Below are 12,294 nucleotides of genomic sequence, written 5' to 3' on the forward strand. Positions count from 1 at the left end.
ATCAGTCAATTGACACGACGAACACCCATCGCATTATCAGAATCAACAACAAACGAACATGTCGTCAACAGACGTTCTTATCATCGGCGCCGGCCCGACAGGTCTGACCCTGGCCCTCGAGCTTTCCGTCCAAAACGTCCCGTTCCGAATCATCGACAAGCTCGACGCCCCATCGGACAAGTCCCGTGCTCTGGCCGTGCAATGCCGCACGCAAGAGCTTCTCAACCGTCACCCTACCGTCGCCAAGGAGATGCTCGAGAACGGCGTCCAGGGCCCGGGTGTCAACATCTACTGCAACAAGAAGTTTCTCATCACGGGGACCTTCGACGACCTCGGCTTCAACGACACGCAGTTCCCTCTGCCGATATGGATCCCGCAAGGCGACACCGAGGCGGCTCTCACACGGCAACTCGAGGCCTACGGTAGCAAGATTGAGCGGGGCGTAACGGCGGAGAACGTTAACCAAGACGCCGGCTCTACCACTGTCACTCTTGTCAAGGATGGCGTGGAGGAGCACCTTACGGCAAAGTACATTGTTGGCTGTGATGGCGCCCACAGCATCGTACGCAAGAGCACCAGCCTGACCTTTGACGGCGCCCAGTACCCTCAAGAATTCATTCTGGCTGACGTCAAGATCGCCGGCCCCTACGACGACGAGAGGGTAACCATGTTTCTCGGCAGCCGCATCATGGTCATCTTCCCTCTCAAGGACGGCGTCGTCCGCATCGTGGGAGAACGATCCGCGTACAGCAAACACTCCGGCGACCCGGATGTGCAAGAAATCCAGGAGTTCATGGAAGAGATGACGGGCCGAAAGTACGACGTCACCGACCCCATCTGGCTCACCCACTTCCGCTGGAACTGCCGCGGCGTGAACAACTACCGCGACGGAAGGCTCTTCGTGGCCGGCGACGCCGCACATATTCACTCCCCGGCCGGAGGCCAGGGCATGAACACGGGCATCCAGGACGCCATCAACCTGGGCTGGAAGATGGCCGCCGTGCTGCGCGGGGAGAAGGACGACTCCTTCCTGGACACGTATCAAGAGGAGAGACACCCGGTCGGCGAGCACATTCTCCACGGAACCGACCGGATGTTCAACGTCGTCGCATCGCAGAACTTCATCTTCACCTACATCCGCAACGCACTGATGCCGTGGATCGTGCCCTACGTCTGGGGCGACAAGGCGCGACGTCTGCGCGTATTCACCTTCATCTCGCAGATGGCCATCAAGTACCGCCGCAGCTCGATCGTGCGCACCGCTACCGGCTTCGAGGGTCCCGTCAAGGGCGGTTGGCGAGCCCCGGATGGCGAGCTGCAGGACGAGAGGGGCGAGAAAGGAAAGTGGCTGCTAGACTTGACCAGCAACAAGGAGCACACCATGGTGTTGTTCTCCGGCATGATGGGCGACGAAGAGGAATTGAAGCAGGCCGAGGAGAAGATTCTGGCGGACAAGCGATACAGGGAGCGCGGGGTTGTCAAGATTTTCGGCGGGCAGACGATCGGCAGCGGGGGATTCAGGGACAAGGACGGCACGCTCCACAGGCGGTACGGCTTCGAAAAGGGGGCGGGCCTGGTGGTCGTCAGACCGGACGGGTACGTGAGCTTTATCGGGCCGGCGGAGTCTGTGGAGGAGTTTCTCTCAACCTGAGAAGCGCCCGTCTATGCCTGCGAATTGTGTTGAGTGTTTGGTTTCGAGCGTTGGGAGTTTGGCGCGGGGTACTGGTTGGCTGGGATAATCACTCTCCTCTACAAAGACAATCTAGAGTTCTTTTTGGAATGAAACAAAGACGTTCACAATACTATTCCAACACTATGATAATCGGCATGTCCTCCGGTCGCTCATCCGAATCAAATTGACGAGCTGCAGGAAGAAAGACCTCAACAAACGTCCGAGGTCCCGGAGACTCTCCGAGCCAACCACCGAGGAGCAGCCATGTCCCCTACACCAAAGAGCCGCAACACGGGCAAACCAATGACAAGGACGGCGGTGCTCCTTTCTCCCAAACGTCGTCCAAAACCAGACTACATCAGACTGACAACTCTGCGGTGTCTGGCCGTGGCGAACGTGGAGTCCCCGCATCAACTTCACGATGTGCCATTCGGACCGACCTCCAGTGTTTTTTTACGTCTCTTCCCCCAACGCCAAACCCCACGACGACAATGCAAAGAATGATGGATGTGCTTCAACCGGGCAGAGGCGAGCGACTGACTAAGTGACGACTGCGGATTCCGCACCCCGAGGTGGTTTAAGCTTCGACGACAACGATGGCCCCGGCACCCGTTTCAGAGCCGCGGCGGGTCCTCGACTCCCCAGGACGACGTCATCGCGCGCTAGTTCTGCCATTCGAGAATCACGAATCCAAGGATTTCCGCACTCGAGAAAAGTGGATGAAGAATGATTTGTTCTGCCATCACGGCCTTGCTTCGCTGACGGGCTCTCGCCTGGCTATCTCCGTCGAGTGACGATCGATCATGCGGGGTGCAGACCGAACACCACGACGTTCGAGTGACAACACCAACACCCTGCGCAACTCCAACCATCCCGGTCGAAACTTGTCATCATTCCCATTCCGCCTTTTCACCAAATCCCCCCCCTGAACCTGGCACCTGCACCCCAGATCGAGCCGGCCGGGACCTGGGACCTGGACCACCTTCAATTCGGCCCGTCCTAATGAGCGTCGAAACCAGCGGTCGCTCGACACACTCAAGCGCACGCACACACGCAACGCCGCTACGTACCCCCGTTGACGCCGTCGCACCATGGCGATGACATCGTCTGTTATCCACACATTGTACACCCCGAAGAAGAATGTGCGACAGATTGAGCGGCGTCTCCGGGGTTCGCGCCGGCGGGTGCGGTAGCGGCTGCGGATACGCGATGGCGCCGAGCGGGTTAGCTGACAGACGAGGCGAGGCAGATCTCTTGGCTATATAGATCCGTGTGACGCCGCACTGCTTCTCCAGATTCACGGCTTTGGTCTAGTCAGGGCCTTTTGACATCTGGTACCTTGAGACGCATCGAACTCACCGACTCACGGCCCCCTCCCTCCAACTCCATCTTCAACCTCCTCAAACCATCACCGCCGCTTCTCGCTTTCCATCATGGGCTACTTCGGCCTCAAGGGCGGATGGCTCACCTTCTGGGTGACCATCGCCTGCGCGACGGACATGACACTATTCGGGTACGCATGAACCACCCCCCGACCATCTCATCCCATCAAACTCTAACCAAACGCCAGCTACGACCAGGGCGTCTTCGGCGGCGTGATCGTGACCGACGACTTCCTCGAGACCATGGGCATAGTCGGCAACGACAAGCTCCAGAGCACGGTGACGGCCATCTACGACATCGGCTGCTTCCTCGGCGCCATCTCGACCATCTGGATCGGCGAGCGCCTCGGGCGCAAGAACACCGTCCTCGTCGGCACCATCATCATGTCCATCGGCGCCGTCCTCCAGACCGCCGCCTTCGGGCTCCCGCAGATGTTCGTCGGGCGCGTGATCGCCGGCATCGGAAACGGAATCAACACCTCGACCGCGCCCGTCTGGCAGGGCGAGACCAGCCAGGCGAGCTGGCGAGGCAAGTTGATCGTCATCGAGTTGGTCATGAACATCTTCGGGTTTTCACTGAGTAAGTCGCTGTTTGGACGTTGTTCTCGTGAGGATCGGTGCTGACGGGAGCGCAGGTAACTGGGTCACTTTCGGGTTCTCATACCTCGGCGGCTCCATCTCGTGGCGCTTCCCCCTCGGCTTCCAGTTCATCTTCATCTTCGTCCTCTTCGCCACCGTCCCGTGGCTCCCCGAGTCCCCACGGTACGTACATCCCCCACTCCCCCTGACTCCGCGCCGGACTAACGACCTCCCAGCTGGCTCATCGCCAAAGGCCGCGTCGCCGAGGCCGAGCAGATCCTCGCGGACCTCGAGGACCGCCCGGTGGACGACGCCTACGTCCAGACGCAGTCCAAGGAGATCCAGTGGGCCGTCAACTACGAGAACGAGAACGCCGTGCCGTGGTCCGACCTCCTCCGCGGCAAGACCTCCAAGGCCGGGGCCACCGGTACCATCCGCCGACTGCTTCTCGGTATCGGTACGCAGGCTGGACAGCAGCTCAGCGGTATCAACGTCACTTCTTACTACCTCCCAAGTGAGTTTTCTCGCCTCGTGGTATGAAGGTTGCAGCTAACATCTTCATAGCCGTCCTCATTCAGTCCGTCGGTCTGGATAACAGAACCGCCAGATTACTCGCGGCCTGCAACTCCGTGAGCTACTTCCTCTTCAGCTTGATCGGTATCCCGAACGTCGAAAGATGGGGACGTCGAAAGATGATGATGTGTAAGCCCTGACCTCTCGAAACCACCCCCCAAAACAAACTAACGAAGAATAGACGCCGCCGCCGGACAATTCGTCTGCTACCTCGTCATCACGATCTGCATCCGCTACACCGAGTTCCCCGGCCTCGCCCCCGAGACGCAGTCCCAGTGGGCCAAGGCCTCCATCGCCTTCTTCTTCCTGTACTACGTCTTCTTCGGTATCGGCTGGCAGGGGGTCCCCTGGCTCTACCCGACCGAGATCAACAGCTTGTCCATGCGTACAAAGGGCGCCGCCCTCGGAACCGCGACCAACTGGATCGTCAACTTCATGGTTCGTCCCCCTCCCCCTCTCGTTCACCCCGCCGCCGCAATATCGCTAACACCCACCAAAAGGTCGTCGAGATCACCCCGCCCGGCATCAGCTCCCTCGGCTGGAAATTCTACATCATCTGGACCGTCTTCAACTTCTCCTTCGTGCCCATCGTCTACCTCTTCTACCCGGAGACGGCCGACCGCACCCTCGAGGACATCGACCGCTTCTTCGCCGAGAACGACGAGCTCCTCGTCTTCCGCAACCCGGACGCCACCTCCTCCAAGCGGCCCCTCAAGTACGTCGCCCAAGAGGAGGACCAGATCGCCAAGCGCAACAGCGGCCTCGTCCCCGGCGAGGTCGAGGACGTGCTCCGCAAGCGGGGCGTGTCGGACCGCGCGAAGAAGGGGGAGTCGGACGAGGAGATGGCGTTTGGGGAGCACAAGGAGAGGACGTCGGGGGTGTGAGTGGTGTGATGGTGTGTTTTGTTGGTGGGGAGGTGTATGATATGATGATGTTCATGAGCGATGGTTTTAGATTATGATACCTGAATGCATTTTTCTTACTTGATCAGGCAGTTCGTTTTCTCTTCGGAGATCGTGGTTGAGTGCTGCGTTGGGCCAGTTGTGACACCTTCGTTTCAGTCAAGAGATCCTCGACAAATGTCTTGCCGACTCGAGTGTACAACTCCATTAGAACTTCATCCCAGTCTGCAGGGTAACCAGTCGATTCGCTCCATGACAGCAGCCAAACCGACGTCCATCGTAAACACCCAGATAAGCAGGCTCATAACACAATAAACAAGCTTCAAAGGATGCCTCCAAGAAACAAAGAAAAGACATACAAAACAAACGCTCATTACCACACATCCCACCGAGAACAAAAACAATCAAACCAACTGTCCGTAATCAAAGGAAACAAAAGATTGCGCCGAGGGGGAATCGAACCCCCGGCTCCCCGACGCTGCGTGATGGCAACGGAGAATTTTACCACTAAACCATCGGCGCAGTTGGTCTCTTTTTGAATCCTTGACGTCTTCTGGGCCGGGAGATGCTTATGCTGCGGGCTGTGAGGGATTTCCGTCGATTTTTTTTTATGGGTGAGTCGTGCGCGAAAAGAAATTGCGGACATTTTTTCTTGGTGGTGGTTAGCTGCGGAGTTGCTGCATGGGGGTCCCGGCTTTGTGGGGAAGGGTTGCAGCTCCGGTGCCGTGGGCCCCCGGCTCGGCGCGGCTTTAATCTGACTTCGTTCCGTTTGTCTCGCTGTTCAGCTACACGTTGCGGCTTGGCAGAAGGAAGAGGAGGAGATGTTGAGAGATGTGGTGGAGGGGTTGTATCACAGTCGATTGATGTCATGGATTTGACGTCACTCAAGTCAGTTGCACTTCTCAATGGAAATCCTTAAGGATGAAATAGCAAAGTCTATGCATTCGCGGCGTTCTCTATGATAGACTTCCATTCATCTCATCCCAATTCTCCGCAAGACATCGTACACTGCACCAAGCTCCCTAGAACTCCTCTATCCCCCCAGATCAACCAAAGAAAGCCGCAACGGCGCCATCTTCACCCGTCCTCGCACATCACCTCCCGTCCCAAAACCATCCCCTAAACGTCCTCAAACTCGGCGAGCACCACAAGCATAGACTCCAAACCCTCACGGTCTCTCTGCGCCCGCTCCTCAACGACCTCCACACGGTCCTGCTGGATCGCCGCGACCTCGCTGACGTGGAGCACCTGCTCGCTGACGGCGTTGAGCTGGGCCGCGATCTCGGCCTCGTTGGCGACCAGGTCCGCGACGGCGTCGTGGTGCTCCGCGACAGTGATCTCGATGTCGGCGAGGTCCATGATCTTGTTCTTCTGGGCGGTTTCGGCGGAGGAGCCGCCCGCCTCCTCTGCGGACTCTTCCTGCTTCGCGGCGGAGGATGTGACGGCTTTGTGCTTCTTCAGCCAGCGGCCGTCGTGGAAACGCGTGACGAATTCGTCGATGTCGGTGCCGCAGGTGGGTTTCCGGGTAGCGATGCTGTGATTTGTGATTGTTAGATTTGTTTCTCGCGCATGACATACTTGACCACAATCGGTAGTGATCATGAAGGAAGAAGGACGAACCGATCAGCCATCAACCGTTGACAGCCCTCGCTCAGCAGCTTGAGCTTGCCGTCGCGCGTGGTCACATCCTTGTAAGCGTCCGACTTGGAGACGCGGATGCACACGTCGCGGAGGGAGCGGTACTCTGCGAACTTCTTCTTGCGCTCGGCGGCCTTCTCCGGGGTGAGGTTGGCCTGGTAGGCGCGGGTGCGCATCGTGGCGGGGTTGGTGGAGTAGGATCCTCCCTTCCTGCGGGCGTCGCCGGGCATTTTGTCGGTGTTCGTGATGGTGATTTAGTGAGTGTTTGGTCGGGGATGGTTCGTGGGTGTTGGGTGGGGAGGAATACCCGTGGTTGGTGTGGTGATTGGGGGAGAAGGGCAAGGTGAATAAATAGAGCGAGATTCGGTTCTTGTGCAGCGTGGATCAGAGTGTAAGGGAAGGCGCGACTTGAATGGGGATTGAGAGGAAGGCGCAAGCCGCGTATACGGTTTCTTCTGGTGGTTGACGCTCTGTGATGGGTTGGGTTTGCGTGTAAGTGAGGTGAAGTACACAAGGACGCAGAAGATAAGATCAACCAAAACCTACCCCAGAATTCTACTGTGGGAATCGATTGCTGGCAACTTCTGGCCAAATTGATCTCGTCGGAATTCATGATTGTTATTATCAAATGTTCTTGGAAATTTCACCTTGTAAAGTGTGGTAGAGGCAGAAGAGCCATGGTCTCGACCCATATTTGGACCCGGGGATATGCACTGGAAGAATACATTGACGTCGAACTTTTGCTATATGTCATCGTGATTCTCTTCATAAAACATCACGACACGCGCCTCTGCTACGAGTCGCGCAAGGTTCGGAGCTCGTTGATACAAACGGCAGATGATCCAAACGACGGCCCAGCTACCATCTCACCTCGAGGCGCGCTTCTACTTCGCCCACAAAGAAAGAGATCTCGGTCGTGTGCCTCTATCGTCGAGTAAGCATCTTTGATTGCAAACAGCAGAAAGGATACTCGAGGAGTCTTCTCCCCGGAAGTTCTGACAGGAGTACCGGTGGAAGCGGCTTCGAGGTACGTCCCAGAAGCACTTAAGTCCTGATGTGGTACGCCTTTTTGCGGTTACGAGTGCTAGAGACTTTCATCTAGAGTAATCTCGAGCAAATATTTCGTCGGTTTTGAAGTATTTCCGTTGTCTTCGCTTTTTTCTCGCCTTTTAATTCGTCTTCTGAATTATGTGAAAGATGCGAAACATCATGGTTATCAATAATTTCTGCCTTGATAAAACGGACTCAAATCATCTGAGAAACCTTACATACGTAAGATGTAAGAGATACGTAATACGACGCCTTCGCATGCTCGAAAGTTTTGGACTGGTCTGCTCCGAGAGCCAACCTCACCACACCAAGCAGCAGCATGATCCCGCGAAATCCGAAAACCTACGATCAAAACCTTGGAAACTGGCGATGTCACATCAAAAAGACAAGATACACAGAGGTTTATTGTCGCTATGGAACAGTCAGACAAAGAACACCATGATGAGTAAGGTAGGGAGGCGAACTCATGACAACGACGAGGCTGGAGCCCCACTTTCTGATACATCACAACATGGCGAAATCCAAGAGCGACCAATTTGAAGAATTTGTTTCATCATATGAGCTGATTTGCTGCCAACTTTTGTTGAGTAAAATTTGGGAATTATATAATATGGACACTTTGCCTCATGTCCACAATCACAGCTTTCGAGTCCCACAAAGCCTAAAGTTCAAGAACGACCTCAAAGAGCCTCAATTACCACAACAAGCACACAATACTCCACGCATCGCCCGAGAACAACACAAAACACCTACACATCCCCCAAAACCCACTTCAACCCCCGAACCATCCCGTCCTCCGCCTCCCTCGCCCCCTCCAGCCCCGGCGCCTTCAGCCAAAACGTATGCGGCCACCCCCTCAAAACCTCAACCCCGACCTCGACCCCGGCCTCCCTCAGCAGCATGGCATAGCAAACCCCGTCAGAGTACAGCACGTCGTTGCTGCAAACCTGCACCCAGACCCTCGGCATCCCCAAGCTCCTGACCGCCTCGACTTCGGTTTCTAACGGCAACGAGGCCAACCCGTCCCTCGGCACGGCCCTGCGAAATATACCCAGTAAGGTTGTCTCGAAGGACGGGGTCGCCGAGGTATACGCGTGGCATAGCCCGGACGGGACGAAGTCCAGCGAGCTGCCCCCGTCGGAGGTCACGGGGCACCGGAGCACGACGCCGTCGAAGCTTCCGGGGGGCGCGAGCTGGGATACCGTCGCGGCCAGTTGTCCGCCGCTTGAAGATCCGACGAGCAGGGTCTTACCGGGGCGCAGACGTCTAACGAACGAGAAGGCGTCCATCGCGTCTTGGACGCAGGTCGAGGCCGGATGCGCCGGCATGAGTCTGTATCCGACGGAGTACACAGCTGCGCCAGGGATTGCAGCTGCGATTCGTCTGCAGCAGAGCTCCTCGCTGTCCGCTTCGCCGACGGTGAGGCCGCCACCGTGGAAGTATACTACGGCGACTTGCTCGTTCTCCAGGGCAGGGTCGTGGAATCGGAGGACGGGGATGGGGGACTGGTCCATGGTCGATGTGGCATTGAGGTGTTGCGTGCAGATGTGGGAGAGGTGGTGGTATGGCGCGCCGGGGGCGAGCATGCTGGCGTTCAAGCGCCGGCATTCTTCCGCGTAGACGGGTTGGCGGTCGAGGGGTGAAGCGTAGACCTTCTTTGGGGCTTTGAGGTTTGCCTTTTCCTCGTGCTGGAGCCATGCCGGGTCTAGAGGGGGAGCTTCTCTGAGGATGAGGTGATTGAGGGTATCCATCTTGCGGGGAGAGATTGTGAGTCGCCAACACGTGGAAGGTTTGTGTACTTCTGGTATTGGTGAGATACAGAAATCGAAACAACACCACTTGCACGAGACGATAAAGGGATGGGCGCTTAAAGAGTTAGCATGGTCCTCGTCGCGGGTGGAGAAAGTCGGCGAATCCGGGGTGTTGATGTCGCGGCGCGATCCCGTTTATCCGGCAGTAGTGCCGGGATGCCGGGTGTGAAGTTCAGTCTCAAGATGCTCTTCGCGACAGAAGTCAAATACACGTCAGAATACCGCAGACATGCTCGTGACTGATTTCCGAGACTCTCCATTGACGGGCGAATTCGAAGACAAACCTCTCAAAGCAGCTCGGTTTCGGACCTTGGTGCTACGCATTACCGCCGAGCGAACAGCTGCAAACTCCGAACCGGAAAACCTCAACCGCAACGACAAAGGTCGAAATGGAAAAATGTGGCAACTACGGCGGCAATAGCATCATGCGGCGCAGAAGACAACGTAATACAGCAGGTCGATATTAGTGTCCGGTGGGTTGATTCCGTCCCCCAGGACCGATCGCCTATCTACAATGCTAGAGTACACAAAGGGAATCGAGGGGCGAACGCGTCTATAGCACGGAAAGATCGCCGAACTTCTCCTGCAGAGGTTGTTAGCTCCGTCAACTGCGGCGTGGTGGGTAGATCGTACCTTGTATCCCGGCACGGTCCAGCGACCCTTGGAAACGAGCTGGGAGGTCTTCTCGTCGATGGAGGGCTCGGCGGCGGCAACCTCGTCCTGTCATGGTCATCAGCATCCCCTCGTCTCGATCCTTGCTCGGGACAACATACGACGGTGAGGTCCTCGAAGGGGCGGGCGGTCTCGATGTTGGTCAGGGTCTTCTGGAGGTCCTTGAGCTCGAGGTCGACCTTGTCCTTGGTGGCCTCGGCGTTCTTGATGGCCTCGACCTCGAAGGCCTCGATGGCCTTGATCTGGCGGGAGACGTCGTAGGTGGCGGGCTTGAAGGCAGAGAAGCGCTTCTCGATCTCGTCGACGACGGCCTGGTTCTTGAGGACGGAGCGGTAGTGGGCGAAGTCGACGGTCGTGGGGAGCTCGGAGAGGGTCTGGACCTTGCGGCGGGCGTCCTCGTTGCGCTTCTTGAAGGCCTGGAGGGAGGCGACGGTCTGGCCGCGCAGGCCGAGCGAGGTGGTGACCTTGGCCCAGTCGAGCTTGAGAGCTGCGCTTCGCTGCGGGTTGGGGATAGAAATTAGCTCAGGGTTTCGTTGCCGAGGGTCGGGACAAGGGAGGAGGCTCGGGTGCGCGACTCAATTGGGGCTCGGTGGACGGAATTGCATCAATCGGCGGCTTGAGGCAGGTCGGGATCGATGGGAGATACGTACTGCGGCCATTTTGGAGGATGTGGTTGAGGATTCGGGGGCAGTGGAGAGGGGATTTGCGGTCGTCGTGAGAATGCTTGATTGACTTTGCCGACCGGAGAGGCAGAGAAAGAGCCGGGATGAACTGGGTCACGCTTTATATCACGTGACCTTCGTCGGTTGTGACGGCTGGTTGGGCGGGCGGGAACGAACGGATGATGGTGGGGCAGAGCTTCCGTCTGCGAATTCGGGTCTGAGCCCAATTGACGCGATCGAGGGGTAAAGTTGAGCTTGAAGCTTGATGCAAGAAAATTTTTGTCATTATTCAGATATGGCTTCAATTCGGCGGAAACAGCGTATGACGGATTTGTTCACCTTGCACTACATCACAGCAAATGGCAGCAGAGATCGGACAGTTCGTCAATTATCATGACCTCTCATTGCGCACGAGACTTTTTCGGAGTCCAACTCCCTGGGAATTGTACATGCCAACCCACATCCGTCCTTTTTGTGAAGTGTGCTTTGTCGCGTCGAGAACTCGAGAAGGAGATATCTTTTTCACCCGCAATGGATGTCGCTAAATACTCAATGCCATAATGGAGTTGACGATGTCGTTGTCGTTCTCCTTCAGGGCCTTGATGGCCTTCTTCCGGCTAACGCTGGCCTGGGTCATGACGAGCTCGATGTCCTTGTCCTCAATGCCCTCGGCGTCGACCTCCTCGCCGTCATCCTCCTCCTCCTCCTTCTTGGCGTCGGCGTCGGCGGCCTTGCTGGGCTCAGCGTGGCTGTGGCCGGCGTGGTCGTGCTCACCACCAGCAGCGGCGAGCTGCTGAGCGGCGGCCTGCTGGGCAGTGGCGTTGAGGTCCTCGATCTTGGCCTCACCGAAGACGCTGTTGGTCGCGAGTTAGCTCGGGGTCTTCTCCCTTCTCCTCCCACCGGTCTCGGCTGGCGTCTCTTACATGTAGGTGTTGCTGTTGGGGGACTTGTAGACCTCAGGGCTGTTGATGACGAAGAGGATCTGTATCGACGTGGGTCAGCCTTGTTACCCCTCCAAAAACCCCCCTCCTCCCCTCTTCTCAACATCTCGACTCACGTTCTTCGGGCGGCGCAGGGTGACGCGGGTGATGCCCTGCACTCTCGTCAGGTGCAGCTTCTCGAGAGCCTTGCGGGCCTTCTTCTCGTTACGGGAGTGGATGACGGCGGTGGAGCCGGAGGGAAGGCCCTCGGCATCCTCACCCTCGACCTCGGAGTCGGAGCTCTCGTCCTCGTGCTCCTCGATGGTGACCTTCTTGGTCTCGTCATCGGGAAGCTCTTCAACGCGGGGGTTGGCCATTTTGTCGACTGCGGAAAAAAGGACGAATGTTAGCTGCGGGGTTGTGCTGGGTTTTT

At 57.2% G+C, this 12,294-nt stretch overlaps 5 protein-coding genes across 5 annotated transcripts; 2 read left to right on the top strand and 3 right to left on the bottom strand.

Annotated features, from left to right (window-relative positions):
* Positions 1-58: 58 nt before the first annotated feature.
* Positions 59-1,651, top strand: CkaCkLH20_10557 (monooxygenase FAD-binding protein; the record flags this gene model as incomplete). The annotated part of the gene is made up of 1 exon (XM_038893271.1): positions 59-1,651. The coding sequence occupies one exon, from the start codon at positions 59-61 to the stop codon at positions 1,649-1,651; it is 1,593 nt and encodes a 530-aa protein (XP_038741386.1).
* Positions 1,652-3,105: 1,454 nt separating this feature from the next.
* On the top strand, positions 3,106-5,090 carry CkaCkLH20_10558 (sugar transporter; the record flags this gene model as incomplete). Its single annotated transcript, XM_038893272.1, has 7 exons — positions 3,106-3,185; positions 3,243-3,634; positions 3,690-3,816; positions 3,870-4,147; positions 4,198-4,335; positions 4,388-4,644; positions 4,707-5,090. The coding sequence occupies 7 exons, from the start codon at positions 3,106-3,108 to the stop codon at positions 5,088-5,090; spliced, it is 1,656 nt and encodes a 551-aa protein (XP_038741387.1).
* A 1,137-nt stretch (positions 5,091-6,227) lies between these two features.
* Positions 6,228-6,976, bottom strand: CkaCkLH20_10559 (uncharacterized protein; the record flags this gene model as incomplete). Its single annotated transcript, XM_038893273.1, has 2 exons — positions 6,228-6,642; positions 6,729-6,976. 2 exons carry the CDS (start codon positions 6,974-6,976, stop codon positions 6,228-6,230), a joined length of 663 nt encoding a protein of 220 aa, XP_038741388.1.
* Positions 6,977-8,545: 1,569 nt separating this feature from the next.
* CkaCkLH20_10560 (uncharacterized protein) lies at positions 8,546-9,547 on the bottom strand (the record flags this gene model as incomplete). The annotated part of the gene is made up of 1 exon (XM_038893274.1): positions 8,546-9,547. The coding sequence occupies one exon, from the start codon at positions 9,545-9,547 to the stop codon at positions 8,546-8,548; it is 1,002 nt and encodes a 333-aa protein (XP_038741389.1).
* Positions 9,548-10,160: 613 nt separating this feature from the next.
* CkaCkLH20_10561 (uncharacterized protein) lies at positions 10,161-12,238 on the bottom strand (the record flags this gene model as incomplete). The annotated part of the gene is made up of 6 exons (XM_038893275.1): positions 10,161-10,190; positions 10,241-10,327; positions 10,381-10,776; positions 11,513-11,795; positions 11,865-11,923; positions 11,999-12,238. The coding sequence occupies 6 exons, from the start codon at positions 12,236-12,238 to the stop codon at positions 10,161-10,163; spliced, it is 1,095 nt and encodes a 364-aa protein (XP_038741390.1).
* Positions 12,239-12,294: the final 56 nt, after the last annotated feature.

This window comes from Colletotrichum karsti, assembly GCF_011947395.1.
Source record: "Colletotrichum karsti strain CkLH20 chromosome Unknown Scaffold41, whole genome shotgun sequence".
NCBI classification, from domain to species: Eukaryota; Fungi; Ascomycota; class Sordariomycetes; order Glomerellales; family Glomerellaceae; genus Colletotrichum; species Colletotrichum karsti.